Here is a 15,100-nt window from a genome sequence, read left to right as displayed (position 1 = left end):
CAGCTTTGTCAAAAAGGGGAAAAATGGTAAAGCCATTCCTTTGTATAGGCCTATCAGTCTTCTTAATTCTGATTTTAAAATATTAATGAACATTTGGGCACGACGTTTTACTCCCATCACCCAGGAGTTAATTTACTCTGATCAAACCGGGTTTGTAGCGGGTAGGTCCATGTCTTCTAATACCGGCTTTTTAATTCAAGCCCTTGACTATGGGACAAAGAAAAAAATACCTACTTTTATTACCCTGGTATATGCCGGAAAGGCATTCGACCTGGTAAACTGGAACACACTGTTTTTTGGCTTAGGAAAATTTGGCGTCCTGGTGCAAGTCTTAAATATGCTGAAAAATATTTACCAAGGTGCTCAAGCCCGGGTGATAGTTAGTGGAGACTCAATAGGGACCGTTGACATAAACCGCGGCACTAGACAAGGGTGTCCAATTTCACCCCTTCTTTTTACTTTTTTCATCGGCACCGTAGCTGTGAGAATACGCGGAAACCCCTAATTAAAGCTCCATGCGAAGGGATTTCTAAGTTAAAATTATTCACGGACGATATCATTATGTACCTCGGTCCTGATAAACAGATGATAGAAGAAGCTCTTTTAGAATTTTGTAAATTCGAACAAATATGAGTCTACAAAATAAACCAAAATAAAACGGAAATGTTAGTGTTTAATACGGACTGCAACTTTTTACCCACGATTTTAAGAACCCAGGCCCTGAAAGAAGAGCCTATTAGATATTTGGGTATTTATGTCTCGAGCCACATAGATCAATTATTTACCTTGAACTACCTAGCTGTGCGAAATAAAATTAAAACCCCATTGGACAAGTGGTCTCTTCTACCATTGACTTTGATCAGTCATGTAGCACTTTTAAAAATGTCAATTCTTCCACTTTTAAAATTTTAGTTTGTTAATGTACCCTTAAAAATCAATGCTAAATATTTCAGGGAAATTCATTCAATGTTTAGGGAATTTGTTTGGAATAAAAAGGCGTCAAGGGTTAAACTGCCCATACTACAACTAGAGACAAATCAAGGGGGTCTAGCCTTACCAAATATCCGTACCTACTATGAAGCAGCATTATTAGATCTTAAAGCACGTCTATTGGAACCCAACGATCAGATGGACACATATTTATTTGTAAGAATGATCGATGAGTCTGGCACACAAATTTCAGTTTTTCTAAACACATCAAACTTCCCAAAAAGTCCCGTTATAAGACTGTTCGTAACTATTCCGATCAACTCCAATCCTGTTTTAAACAAGCAAACTCGTCTGGGTTTGCCTTTTTAAAATTGGTGGAATGCAGGGGGGTTGGCATGCAAATTCATTCCAGTCATCTTAGGAGATGGAGGGATATTGGCTTTGAAAATCTGGGCCAGTTTTTTCATTGTAAATACAGTGATTTCCTGGGAAGGAGTACTAGGCAGAGCAGGGAATCGAATTAAGCCAGGGTTCTTTGAATATGTGCAGATTATTAACTTCATAAAAAATATATTCTCCTGCCAACAGGGGTTCCAATTGCCCTGTTTGATACTCTATATAAATTAAAATTAAAGGGAGTAGGAAATTGGTACACCTCAATTTTGAAACAAAAGGTACTCCCCTGGTTGATGAATTGTTGGGAAAAGTAACTCCGGAGACTACCTGTTCTTTCACTCATCAGGAATGGCAGGCTTCAGCCCGGGTGGGAAGCAAGGCTCTGAGAGCAGCTAATTTTAAAAGGATGGCCTTCTAGTGACGGTGGTTGGCCTATTATACTCTGAAAAAGCTAAACAAATGTAATGCGGAAGTGGATAATAAAGGCTTTCGATGTCCCTCACATGGTGAGGGAGACTGGCTTCATATATTTTTTACTTGCCCGAAGCTTGAAGCCTTCTGGAGAAATAGTTTTTTTAGCAATAACCCAGTCTATTAAAAAAAAAGATTGATCCCGAGACAGAATGGCTCTCTACAGTCGGGCCAGATTTGACTAAAGCCGAAGAGTCATACATCTCAATCTGCTCTACAGTAGCACGTTCATTAATTCTCCAAAGTTGGAGGTTGGAAGAGATTCTGATATATCCTAAATGAATAAATAAAATGTCAAGAATAAGGAGATTTGAGGAAGTCTATGCTAAACAGGTTGGTGCATCAAAAAAGTTTGCCGTGGTCTCAAAGTTTTTGAACAATTCGGCAGTATAGTTGGAATCGTAGCACCTTAGCACATTAGAAAACTTAGCACTTTAACGCACTGCACTTTACGCCCCTAAATGGGGGTGGGGGAAAGAGGGGAAAGAGAAGAAGAAAAAGTACTGTATTGATGCCAAGATTTTGCACTTGAAGAAAAAAAAACTGTTTTAGATAATCCAATTGACTTTTGTCGTAATCTTGATGATAATGTGCCACAAGATACTTTAGGGTATTTTAGGATAGGTACGATGCAATCATTCTTTTGATGATGATGTAAAGTTGATATTCAGGTCTTTCTGTTTTGTTTTAATTAAGGATGTGTCCATCTTTGTTTTAAGGATTTCAGATGTTAAATTTATATATTGTGTATTTGCGTCAAAGTCGGATTGATGATGGTAGTTGTTTTTTCTTTTGCTTTTCTCCTGACGACTAATGATTTGCTATTTTTTTCTCTGCTCTGCTCAGCAAAAGTAAAATATATATATAAAAAAAGTGTTTTAAAATGACCTTTCTATGATTGTTAATTAGGCAAGTCACTGTTTGCAACTCCATGTGAATGTCTAAGAACAGGAATGACGGTGGCCTGCAAGGAACAGCAGGCCACCTTCCTTATGTTTGCATTATCAAACAGGGATTTTCCTTTAAAGCCTCCCAGAACCTGTTCTGGTTTAAAAAAAAGTTTCCTATTTTGGAATACATCATTGGAAGCAGAAGTGATCCTATGGATGCCCCTTCTGAGGCCACCAAAACCAGGTTCACAAAGTGAGTTGAATCAGTTACAACCTCCTTGAGATGTCTGTAACTGATCAATGCTTTGGGACTGCAATTGCATTCACACAACATTGATACATACAATTGCCACTCACAGTTAGGAAGGGGAGGTCACTTTCATGCCCTCTCCTAGGTGAGATTTGCAATGGATCAGAAATCCATTTTGTGAGTCAGAAAAGGTTCTCTAACTCGGAAAATGGGTTAAGTACATTTCATATACGACGTTTGCATTTGCAAATCATGTGACTTTGTGAATTGCAGGGTTTATGATTGCAAACATGTTGAATACACTGGGTCCATGGTTACTTACCTAGTAGTACTGTTTAGTCCCTTTTAGCAACATCAGAACATGTGTCTATTGCGCCAGGAAGCCTTGGAACCATACATGCATCTTAGTATTAAATAAAGAAACAAAGAAATAAATAAATGTGTCCATACATAACAATATGTTGTGCTAAAAAATGGAACTCACTGGAAATTGAAGGAGAGACATTAAGTCCATTGCCCGAATGAGAGTGTTTATTAACCCCTTCCATGCTGGTGACGAACCCCAGCCGTCATGCACTACGGTGCTCGTGTGCTGATGACGGCTGGGGTTCGTCATGGCCCGCCCGTGTTCGTCCGGCGGCCGCACACGGGAAAAATCGCGGCCGCACGGAAGGGGTTAAGGGAGCTGACATTTATAAGACTAGTTGTTTCATGTACACAGCTCAATGTGTTCCTCAAACCCCAGTGTCCCAGACATTACAATGCTGCTCCTGCTTTCTAAATATTGCACATAATCCTTGTAAGTAAAGTAAATATTTAAGTATTTTTGAATTTTGTGCAAAAGGCACCCGTACTTAATTTCTCGTTCCTATCAATTGTTAAATTTAACCCTGTGATACCTACTTCCCTCTATGCACTACATATGTCTACTAGTTGTGGCATATAGACAAAGTACCTCAGCAATACGTTGATCTTCTGGCCTCATTATTTAATTGGGGGAATGGTCTGCTTGGTGGTCGGTGTCCACCAATACCTAATGCTTTTATGCACAAAAGACGGAACAAAGTCAGATGTCTGGACGTAGTGCATATTGTCAGACTAGACTTGACTACATTCACTTCATTATGATGGAAAAGCTGGTGGAGTGCAGTAACTTATTCACTTGTTTAAAGTGAGACTCTCTGGGAAGCATGCTTTTACAGGGCTGAGTGGCTCTCTACCCAGCTTTGTGGCTGAGTGGCTCTCTATCCAGCTGTGAGGAAGCAATATATGCAAGTATATGCCAAAAGCATATATATCATACTAATAGTCCTGGTATACGTATATGCCAAGATCATATATCATACTTGCTACTGCTTGTGATACAACCATCCTCCGGGAGTATATGCCATGCTGGAGTAAGTGTCCACTAAGAGAAGGGCAGGCCTTAGTGCTGGAGGTGCCCAGTGCGACAATCTTGTGTTCCCCCATTAGACCTGTTTGCCTTTGTGTTGTCTGCCTCCAAACCTTTTAGCTGCTTACCTACCTCTTTTCGCTGATTCTTTTTGTTGGCCATAAGACTCCAATCACTTTACCACTGCTGACCAGTGCTAAAGTGCATGTGCGTCTACTCTAAACATGTTGGCATTGTTCTATACACAATTGGCATATGTGATTTACTTCTAATTACCTTGCAAAAGCAACATACCATATAACCAGGCCTATTAATTAAATGCTACTAGTGGGACTCCAGCACTGCTTGTGCCACTTACACAAGTAGCCCTTTAAACATTTCTCCAGACTGCCAATGCAGAGTCTGTGTGTGCAGTTTAACTGCCTCTTTGACTTGACATTTAAAACACTTTGCCAAGCTTAATACTCCCCTTTTATAACACGTAAGTCACCCCTAAGGTAGGGTCTAGGTAGACCATAGGGTTGCGTGCTGTGAAAGTAAAAGGTAGGACATGTACTTGTTATGTTTTGCATGTCTTGATAGTCAAAACCACCTGAATTCATTTTTCACTAATGTTAGGCCTTCTCCTCCCATAGATGAACATTGGGAATTAATTAATACACTTGTAAACAGTTTTCGTCTGTAATTACTGGCTGGAAAGGACTAGCTGTTTCACGGTTTAAATCTAGGGAATGATAATGATAAATCCTTGTTACTGATAAAGATGGATTTACCCCACTATTTTAGAAATGCCACTTGTAGAAAGTTTCTGTTGTTACAGCTCTGTGTGTCTGCAGCCTGCCTCCCACACGGGTTACAGCTACACTTTGTGCATTCCCTCTAGACAGCCAGGTTTTTACAGGAAGGTTAGGTGGGACTGAGTTCTCACCTGCATTCAGATGGCTCTTCATGGGCAGGAAGGGAGGGAGGGACTGACACACCTGAATAGGCAGGGCCCTGTCCCCACACAAAGGGCTGATTACCCCTTGCTGATAGTCTGGAGCCATGGCTGGAAAGAATGGGCTTCTGTGCACTTTAAAGTGCCTTCTTTAAAGTCACCCCACTTCAAAAGCACATCTCAACATTAGTACTCCCCTCCCCACGGATAAAGCCAAAAACCTCAGCATCATCCTCAACAACAAACTCACCATGAGGAACCATATCAACAGAGTCTCTTCTTCCAGCTTCCTCACCCTCTGCATGCTAGATAATATCTTCAAGCGGCTCCCACTCTCTTCCAGACGAACTGTCACATAAGGCCTTAGCACCAATGGCCTGGACTACGGCAACACTATGGCGGGATTACATCACACCTCACAAAGAGCCTTGGAGTCATACAAAACTCAACAGCCAGAATTGTCCTGGACCTCCACAGAAGGACCCACATTACCCCTCATCTGAGAAAACTCCATGTGCTCCCACACACAAAAGATACGATTCAAGTTGCTGGCGTACTCCTACAAAGCCTTTCACAACCAAAGACCTACATACCTCAAACACTGCCTCAGATTCCGCCTTCCCTCCAGACCCCTGCGCTCCGCCTATCTCTCCCTTGCTGACACCCCACTAAATCACTACTGTAACAGTGAAGGATGATCCATCTAATATCTCACTGCCAAGGCATGGAAAACCTCCCTATCTACCTTAGGATTTCACTCTTTCTCCAGGACTTCAGGAGGGGACTTAGGACCTGGCTCTTCGAATGTTGCATCTAGCAGCCATACCAAGTAACTGGATACGCTCACTGGGGATTAACAAGCTCTTCAAAACCGCTTTGAAAAATGGATTGAAGTACTGGGTCTAAGGCCCCACCACATCAGACACTTCTGGAGCTAAAACTGAACTCTGTCAGATGAACTGCTGTGCTGCATTAAGGACAGACACTCTGAAAGACCTGCTTTTCTGCTGTGCTGCACTGCTGCTCTCTGGCCCTGCTGAGGGAGAGCTGGACTCTGCCTTTTTTTTAAATGAAGTGATCTCCAAGGGCATGTTGCATTGCATCCTGTTGCTTGAGACCCAGGGCTATCAAAGTCTCTAACCCTGCTCCTGTGCCTAATTCACTGGAAGTGGACCCAGATATTTGGAACCGAGACATCAGTGCATTTCCAGAACTGGCGCATCAACCCTGTTGCAGAAGTATAACTGGCGCATAGCACTTGGTACTGCTGCATCCCATCTGGAACCACTGCTTTGGAACCAACACAACGCTGCCACTGCATGGAGAAGATCAGAGTATTGGCCCTCCAGCATAGATTAACCCGGTGCATTATCTTCTGAACCACTGTACTCAGAATAGGCATCGCTCATCTGCATCCCACATCTCTCTGTTATGACCCGGATCAAGGAACTCTGTTCACCGAGCCTACGTGGCTCCTGTCCCCCGCATGCACTCCATCATGGTCAGCCTGAACCGTCGTCTTGGCGGAGGTCCAGCAGAACCAGATAACCCCTATTGACCCTTATTGCTTTCAAGTGCTAGAACTCTACTTATTATTTAAAAATGATATCTCGACTTATAGTATTTTTCTCATTTTGGGCTTGAATTATTTATAGAAATATTTAAATTTATTCTCCTCATCTCCCTATAGCCTGCCTTACACACATGAATTTCATTTGTGTTGTTAGAGATACTCTTACCAGTGTAGGGTGTTGGGGCACTCTACAACACACACTCACATTATACAGAGATAATGAAACAAACGTGCATAAATCAGTCTATAAGACGTGTTACATAAGAAAATGATTAAAAAGTGTAGGAATCATATGTCATCCATGCTACTTGGCAGTGTACGTTAAGCTTTGGTCTAATCAAACTCCGGATATAAAACATACTACAGATGTTTGTGTTGGGCTTACTAATTACATTGTATTTCTACCCAAACTAATCCTTTTAAGCAAAATTAGGAAAATAAAAGCCTGGGCAAAAACCATAACTTTCTATCTCATACCATGTAGTTTGCATGCTGCTCTTTGATGACAGTCCATAGGTCACTATCCTATACTAGGATTGTAATGTATGAACCACAAGTTAATGTATCTCCATGACAAAAGCAGTAGCCTACTGAGAAATCCACATGAATTAAAGATTGGCAAGCTGCATGGCTCGTTATTTGCAGTAGGTATGTTAACCCCCTGTGCTACTTTATGATGAGTTGCTCACCAGAGATATCTTGACGTTTTAATTGTTGCCTGGAAAGCTGCTGGACACAAAGGCACTCTGCAGCAGGTTTTTATAAACATATACATTATTTTTAAATTCAGCATTGAGACCAATTCCCAAAAGCAAAACAGAGCAGGTAAAAGAACACCACTGGAGTATTACTTTGCATACTTTAAAATGCGTTTGTGAAAAGGCCCCTGTTTGTGCACTAATTGAACGATGGCTTGACACACTGCTTGACACTTTTTCTTTTAAAGAGCTCCTAGCAGAGCAGAGATTCCAGTAAATTAAATTTGGTATAAATATATTTGATACCATGACTAATATTGAAAATATTGACTGCAGCAAAAGAACCTAAGGCACCCATTTTCCCCTGGATACACTTTAGTTCATAGCAAAAGCATGGTGGGAAATCTTTCGTGCCTTAGCCCAGTGTATAACACGAAAAGAGCTATGAATGAGAAAGCCAAGAAAGTGAGTCATGCACTGCGCCTGTCACTCACCCGTTTAAATTTTCAACACTCCACGTTAAGAGTGGATTTTTTTTTGTCAAGGTGATTGCTTTAGATATCTGACAGGTCCCATATTTATTTGCCTTTTTCAGATAGTGGCCCAGGCGGTGCTGTTCATGTGCATGAACACAGCTGGGATCTTCATTAGTTACCTGTCAGACAGAGCACAGCGGCAGGCCTTCCTGGAAACCAGAAGATGCGTGGAAGCCAGGCTGAGGCTGGAGACGGAAAACCAGAGACAGGTACCCACCGCCTGAAATATTGAGCACCTTCGCCTGTTCTTTAATGTTCTCATGCATGGATGTTTTTTACGACTTTTATAGGTTTCTATCTGTGTAGTGCATATATATGCAGGATTCACATCTTCTATTACTGTAAAAAAAAAAAACACAATATATTAACATTGCCTATAAGAGTTTGTGTCTTCTCGAATGTCACATTAAATGATCTCGTGTTATTTTCTGCAAGGGCAGAGCATGCTGCCCAAATAAAAGATACAAGTGTATGTCAGGGAGATTGGAGGAAGCCACGGTGAAGTTCCTTGTGTGTGTGTGTGTTCTTCCCGTTTTTGTACCTTCATCTCTGTCTCTAACTCTTCCCTTTCTCACTCACTCCTTCTTTAAATTCAGTCTAAAATCACAAATTCTCATTGTGTATCTCCTCACATTACGAACCTGGGGGCATATTATCAAGGGGGTTTATCTCCCCTTTTTTGGCTTTAAAAGCCAAGAAAGCGGAGATAAAATTATCTCCTTATTACCTAGCTGTCGCTAACATCAGTTAGCGACAGCTAGTAGGAGATAGCGACCATTTTGGGCCCCACTTTGCATGTCAGTGATATTTATCACTAATGACATGCAAAGTGGGCGTGCCAAGATGTTAGCGACTGGAAACAGTCGCTAACATCGCTATCTCCTATTACCAATTTTTGGAGATATTCGCGCTAAGCGCGAATATCTCCAAAAGCTAACACCTGCCCTGAGCAGTTCTTAGCCATGTTATCCAATGGGAGGTGGATAACATAGCTAAGAGCCTTAGCTCGGTAATGCATGAATATCGCTGACTTTTCAGCGATATTCATGCATTGCGGCGATTTTTCTCGCATTTGCGATAAATCTTGGTAATACCAAGGTTTATTGCGGTAAAAATCGCTGCAGCTCAGCAGTAAATTTTTGTCTCTAACCAAGCAATAGCGATAATTATCACTATTGCTTGGTAAAATGCCCCCTGGTTTTGCTATATTGGATGAGTAAACAAAGGAACTTTAAAAAAAAAAAAAAAAAACTGTAAATATACGGCATCAGCAAACTATGTGATAGTAGAGGTAATTTGAAAGGAATTTTTGGGGCATATTAACAAGGGATTTATCTCCACTTTTTTGGCTTTAAAATCCAAAAAAGCGGAGATAAAATGATCTGCCTATCAACAACAGGGTGCTAAAATGCAAAATCGCATGTTAGCACCCTTTTTCTCTATGCTTCCCTTTGTATCTCTAATTAGATGCAAAGGGGGCGTTCCAGAGCAAAATAATAGGAGAAATGTCGCTAAGATTAAAAAAAGCAGCGCTAACCAAGGTTAACGCTGCTTTTTGAAGTCTGCTAATTTTCAGACTGAGGCATACCTGTAATGGGAGGGGGATTATATGACTGCAACCACAGTCATTATCACCAAGGTTATCGCCGTTTTTCATCGAATATCGCTGAAAATCCAGCGTTATTCAATGTAAAACGGCAATATTCCTGCTATCCCTGTTTTTTTTATCGCCATGGCGCTCAGTGTAGATAATACTGCGCTACCATGACGATTATCGCGCCAATATATTTTTTAACGTTAACAGTGGTCTGCGATAATTTTCCCTGCCGCTTGTTAATATGCCCCTTTGTCCTTAAACCTGCTTAACATGTTCTGTGCACACTCAACACCGCTGTTCATGTGCATGCCATGATGTAGTTACTCCCTCAGATCTACATGTGCAGGAGAAAGCTTATGGGTTGATGGAAAGCTTAAAAGTCTGTCCAGGTTCTTGTATGGAGCTCTATTGAGCTTGTGATTATCTGGGATAAGACTGACATTGATCATGCACATCAAGTTCGCCGTGGTTTCCTTTGGCCCATTTTTGACATTCCTTGTGAATCTGTTCCAATGCTTTATTGAACTCTTCCATCTTCTGGTGATACAGTTTATCATACAAGAGCGTCAGGCTTGCTCATTATGATGGCAGCAATAAAAGAACCGTGAGTTTCTTGGTTCTTGTCTGTGGAACCGTGTATTTTGGGATGAAAGCCTATTCAATTTTTCACAACTTTTCTTTCCATTACAACAACAATGCCAAATTATCACATTTAGTGTTTTAGATGATCACTCTAAGTAGAAACCCTCTAGCAAGTATCACACTTAGGGCTCAATACTGCTCCAGTACAACTCAAGACACACCTTATGTCAGGGTGTGATCTTAAGGCAACAAAGTAAGGTACCATTTGACACTATATATAAAAAAGATGTACAAAATTATAGGAAATGCCTCACGTAAGATACCTGCCAACTGGCTCGCTGTTTCATCATTGTCATTTTCCTATATTAGCAGGAGGATTTAACAAAAATGAATATCTTATCAGTGTTTAGTGTGCATAACAACTGCTTAACTTCTCAAAATGATATCACCCACCTACATCCATCAATTCTCAACGACCTCTCACAAAAACCTTAAAAATGAGTCCAAAGAGGCATGCCTTACATACTTTACTATATGCTTGTGATTAAAAACATTAGAACATTCGTAGACCAAAAAGTTGTGAACAGATGACAGGTTTCATAGCAAAGCAAAACTTAGAGGCAAATTCATCAGGACATGAGGACTCATATCTCACACAACTGTGCACCCTACCATATGACCACCAGGTGAATGCCTGCCAGTGGGTCATAGGAGTAACTTCTGGGAGGAAAGACATGAGTTGCCTATGGTGCCGGCGGACCATGAAATCAGCCAAACGCAAAACATTTTTCTTTTACCACACCATTGTACTTCTAAATGTGCAGTTTATGCCATGTCCTTATCTTTTCCTTTGAAACACAAGACACAATAAGTTATCGCCTGATCCTCATGTCATGGCCGAGGCTTACACATAACAGTTTCCAATTTCCTTTCAGCCAATAGAACCCCAGGAGTGCATACTCACTGATATGTGGCCTTTCATTTACACTTGTGTGAAGATTAAGAAAAATGTAGACAAAAGACCATGCAATATCTGAGCTAGGAATACTGCATAGGGTTATTTTCATGTGCGTAATTGGAAAGGTTGATGTAAACTCATGTGGACTTAATGATTCGGCTGTAATCAATATCCTTTCTACAGCATCTTGAGATGAATCAAGGAAACAATCTCTTACGGAAAGAATCAGGGATAAGTGGTTTCTGTCCAGTAATATCTGCTTCTCTTGAGATGTGATAGCACAATGTTCTATGCTTATTACGTCTATTTTCTTCAAGATCTTGTCACAGCACCCACTATGACTCTGTTTAATGTAGACTGTTCACCAGGGAACCCTGTGGGCCTTGGAGAAGGATGGTTTACAGGTTCTGGAGTGAAGGAGAAAAGATTGTTCCATTAGGTCAATCTTTAGTGTCAATTCCCTGTTGTGCGAAAGGACCATACATGTTGGAGAACTGGGTAGTAACTTAATAGTCGCCAAGTAACCTTTAGAACAGATGTCAGCATTCTACTTGTGTTGTCACAATTAATGAATTTATCGCAAACATGTAAATGCTTTCTTCAAAGGTTTATGCTTCAAGTAGAACAAGTCACTGTCATGGTCTAGCACAATTCTGTGATGTGATTTATGTCCAAGTAATCCGATTTGGTCTAATCTGTCATTTCTTACTAATAGAAAATTCAGGGGCTATATTACGGAAGTGCTACATGAATACCATGTTTTGGGCCCATTCTTTGCACCCCAGGGGACTTCAGTTTTTCAGGAGGGTATGTAGATACTTTTGCGTCTCCTTCTCTAACACCAGCAGCACAAGCGCATACATTAAAACAGTGTTGTGTCAGGATGGCCTCATGCAAATGAGATATCCCCTTTGCCACTAAACCTGCACCTTATTACCAATGCAGAGGTAGGGGTAAAAAGGCTGTGAGGAGTAATGCACACAACTAGATCCGACCTTATTGGGTGGCTAACACTTCAAGCAAGTGTGGCATTTCTAGCAACACGAGGTAAAGAAGTGACTAATGAAAGAACGGAGTCTGTAATTACTCCTAGTTCCTCACTTGGGCTGAGTTTCTTGGTGGTGAGCCTAGTTGCTGAGGCCATATTGTGGATAGTTGGGTGTTTGCTCCATTTGCAACATATGAATATTTCAGTTTGTGAGATGTTTATTATGCTGGGGATTAATATAATACATTATTTCATGGCTTAAGATATTTTCCACTCGAGTTTGGGTCAAAGCCAGATAGACTTACATTCTTAAGTATGAATTGCGTATAATCTGTAACAGTAACAGCTGCGTTTGAAGGGTGGGAGAAGGCCTGAGGGACAGCTATGGTAAATGCTGAAGAGGAGGTAGATCTCTTAGGTACATTAGTTGTGAATTTAATGTAGCTGACCTGAAGTGAGAGAGTGAAATGGTCAGCTGTCTGATAGAAAAGATGCAGTCTGCTTCAGTTCCACTCCCTGCACTCTGATGTTGTTACTCTCTGTAGATTAAGGTTGGGCAAAGAACAGCATGAAAGGCAAGAGAGAGTTCAAGTAATAGGTGCACTGGCAATCCAATTTTAAACCACTGTAGTTCTAAAATTACCCCATGTCCCATTGCTGCTTCTGTGCGGCAGCCATGCCAGAATCTGTTTTGGTATTAAAGAGCAGGTTATTTTCTTCTATGAAAGTAGATATTTGTCTTGAAGCAGATCCTTCAATCTGTCTATCTTTTTGCCTAAAATAGTCTGGTATTGTCCAGAATGTAGAAGGAACGGTTGGTTCAAGGCCTGTTTCATTAAGGGAAGGTTTTATGTAACACATTTAGAGTTTCTTGAAGAAGATATCTGTGTTCAGGGAGTTTTTGACAGATGTGGCTCAATTGGCTGCAGAGTGGGCATGGGCTTGTCAGTGATTCTGCTGGCCTACAAGCATTTGCAGCATTGATGATGTCTTCTGTGTGCAGGAGGTTGAATGTGTAGTACTGTAATTGTTTTCATGTTTTATTTTCTGATGAACTAAGCTGCACTGCTGGAAATATGTTTAAGCAGTGCGGAGGGGTGCAGGGAGACTGAAACATGTGGGTGGGAAGAAATGCCAATGTGCCTTGCAAACAGCAAGGGTCAGTGGTGAGGCGGTCTTCTGCTGTGCTGCCAAGGAATCAGGATGTGCTTAGCTACTGCTTCGTCAGGTTTTGTAATGGGAGCATGAGCAACTCATAACCCCTTTTGAATTTGTATGTCAGTGTTTATACTGAAGTAAATGACCAACAGGAGCATGCTTTACAGAAATTGATCCCCAATAATGTATATAATATCCCTATTTCTATACAAAAAACCTACAGAATAAATCTAAAAAAAATAGAATACATCAATAGAATCATGCAGAAGACAAAACATAAAAAGCCCAGAACAGAACAAAAAGATGTAAGGAACAGTACTGAGGCACTCAGAGAAGTCCAATGATATACATATTACAATCAAGCAATGAAATAGTGAAGTATTCCCAGACAGGTTGATTATTTTCATTCTTTTGTCTGTTATTCGCATCTCTTGCTTCAAAGACGAAATATCTAATTCACACAGGCAGCTAAAAGGTATACAAGACTTATTCTCAAGAACCTCCAATCCCTCACAGATGGTAATGTTTGATGAAGTAAAAAGGAACACTACTTGAGCAAATACAGTCATACCATTTCAGCAATTAATATCATACCCAAAGAACATAACAATTCTAAAAACCCCGAGGCTGACCACTTGTTTTGAGCTATGCTTCACTTCTAAATCTGTGGGCCAATATGGTGCTTTTTTTTGTTAAGTCTTTGTCAATCAAAACCCTTCATATGGATGTGACACCACCAAGGTAATTTACATAACAGGAGTTTTTGCCATTTTGAAAAAATATATAAATTCCTAGTTACTATGGGCATAGAGAGTCTTTATACAGGCATCCTATAATCAGAAGCTCTTGAAATCATTCACAAGTTACTAGAAACCAGAACTTGTTCCTACCAAGTTCCTGCACCGTTCATCAACTGTGCTGACTGCAAATTGTTTCATTTTTTAAGGGCAATTCTATGAACAAACCAAAAGCATTGCTATGGGTGTAGTTGGTGTACCAAAAAAGGGAAACCTATATATGACAGACTTTGAGAATAAATACATCTAGCACTCAACAAATCCCTATTGAGCTAACATCTCCAAATGGGTCAGGTTTATCGAGAACGTTCTCCTAATATGGCATGGGGACACCTATACTCTTCTTGAGTTTCATGAATTGCTTACTTCTTCTAACCAAACCTAAGGTCCGATTTGGATGTCGGTCGGAAAGCTTCCGACCGGTGATCCTTAGTTTAAAATCAGACCACCTTTTTACAAAGAAGGCAGTCGGAGTTTAAACTGGCCAGTCATTCCATCTGGCTTCCAATGGGCTTAAGTAGCGCGTTGGCCAGTCGGAGGCCACTCATAATTCCTTTAGGATGGCGTTTACACAGTTGGAATTATGATGTTGGTTTCAGACAAGCAGGGCCCCGGTTGGGGGACTAGGGGGCACCTATGGTGTAGGGTTTCACAGATACTCCCATTTCTCTAATGGTTTTCTACCACAGCACAAACTTCCATAGACAAAGGGGAGTTTGCAACCACAGCTTGTGCGGTCGCATCATAATAGGGGATGTAGAACCGCCGACCTATGGTCGGTTGGTTCTCACGCATCCAACCAACATCTTAATGGGCCCTCTAGTATTTTCTTTAAAACATAACTCTGCACCTGTAAACCTTCTTGATCTTATTATCAAAGATGAGAATGGCATATTGTAAAATCACTATGCACAACAGCAATAACTAGGAACACATTAAATATAAT

General features: G+C 40.8%; 1 protein-coding gene across 1 annotated transcript in view; it reads left to right on the top strand.

Moving 5' to 3' along the window:
* The window catches only part of ADCY8 (adenylate cyclase 8), a 1,172,958-nt gene that overhangs the window by 348,561 nt on the left and 809,297 nt on the right, over nt 1-15,100 (top strand). The window contains exon 2 of the mRNA XM_086966223.1: nt 8,134-8,283. Coding sequence (XP_086822349.1) covers nt 8,134-8,283 — 150 coding nt within the window. The remainder of the gene's footprint in view (nt 1-8,133; nt 8,284-15,100) is intronic.

Source organism: Lissotriton vulgaris, chromosome 4_1 (genome assembly GCF_964263255.1).
Source record: "Lissotriton vulgaris chromosome 4_1, aLisVul1.2, whole genome shotgun sequence".
Classification (NCBI taxonomy): Eukaryota; Metazoa; Chordata; class Amphibia; order Caudata; family Salamandridae; genus Lissotriton; species Lissotriton vulgaris.
The sequence above is the reverse complement of the archived record's forward strand: the minus strand, read 5'-3'. Positions and strand labels throughout refer to the sequence as shown.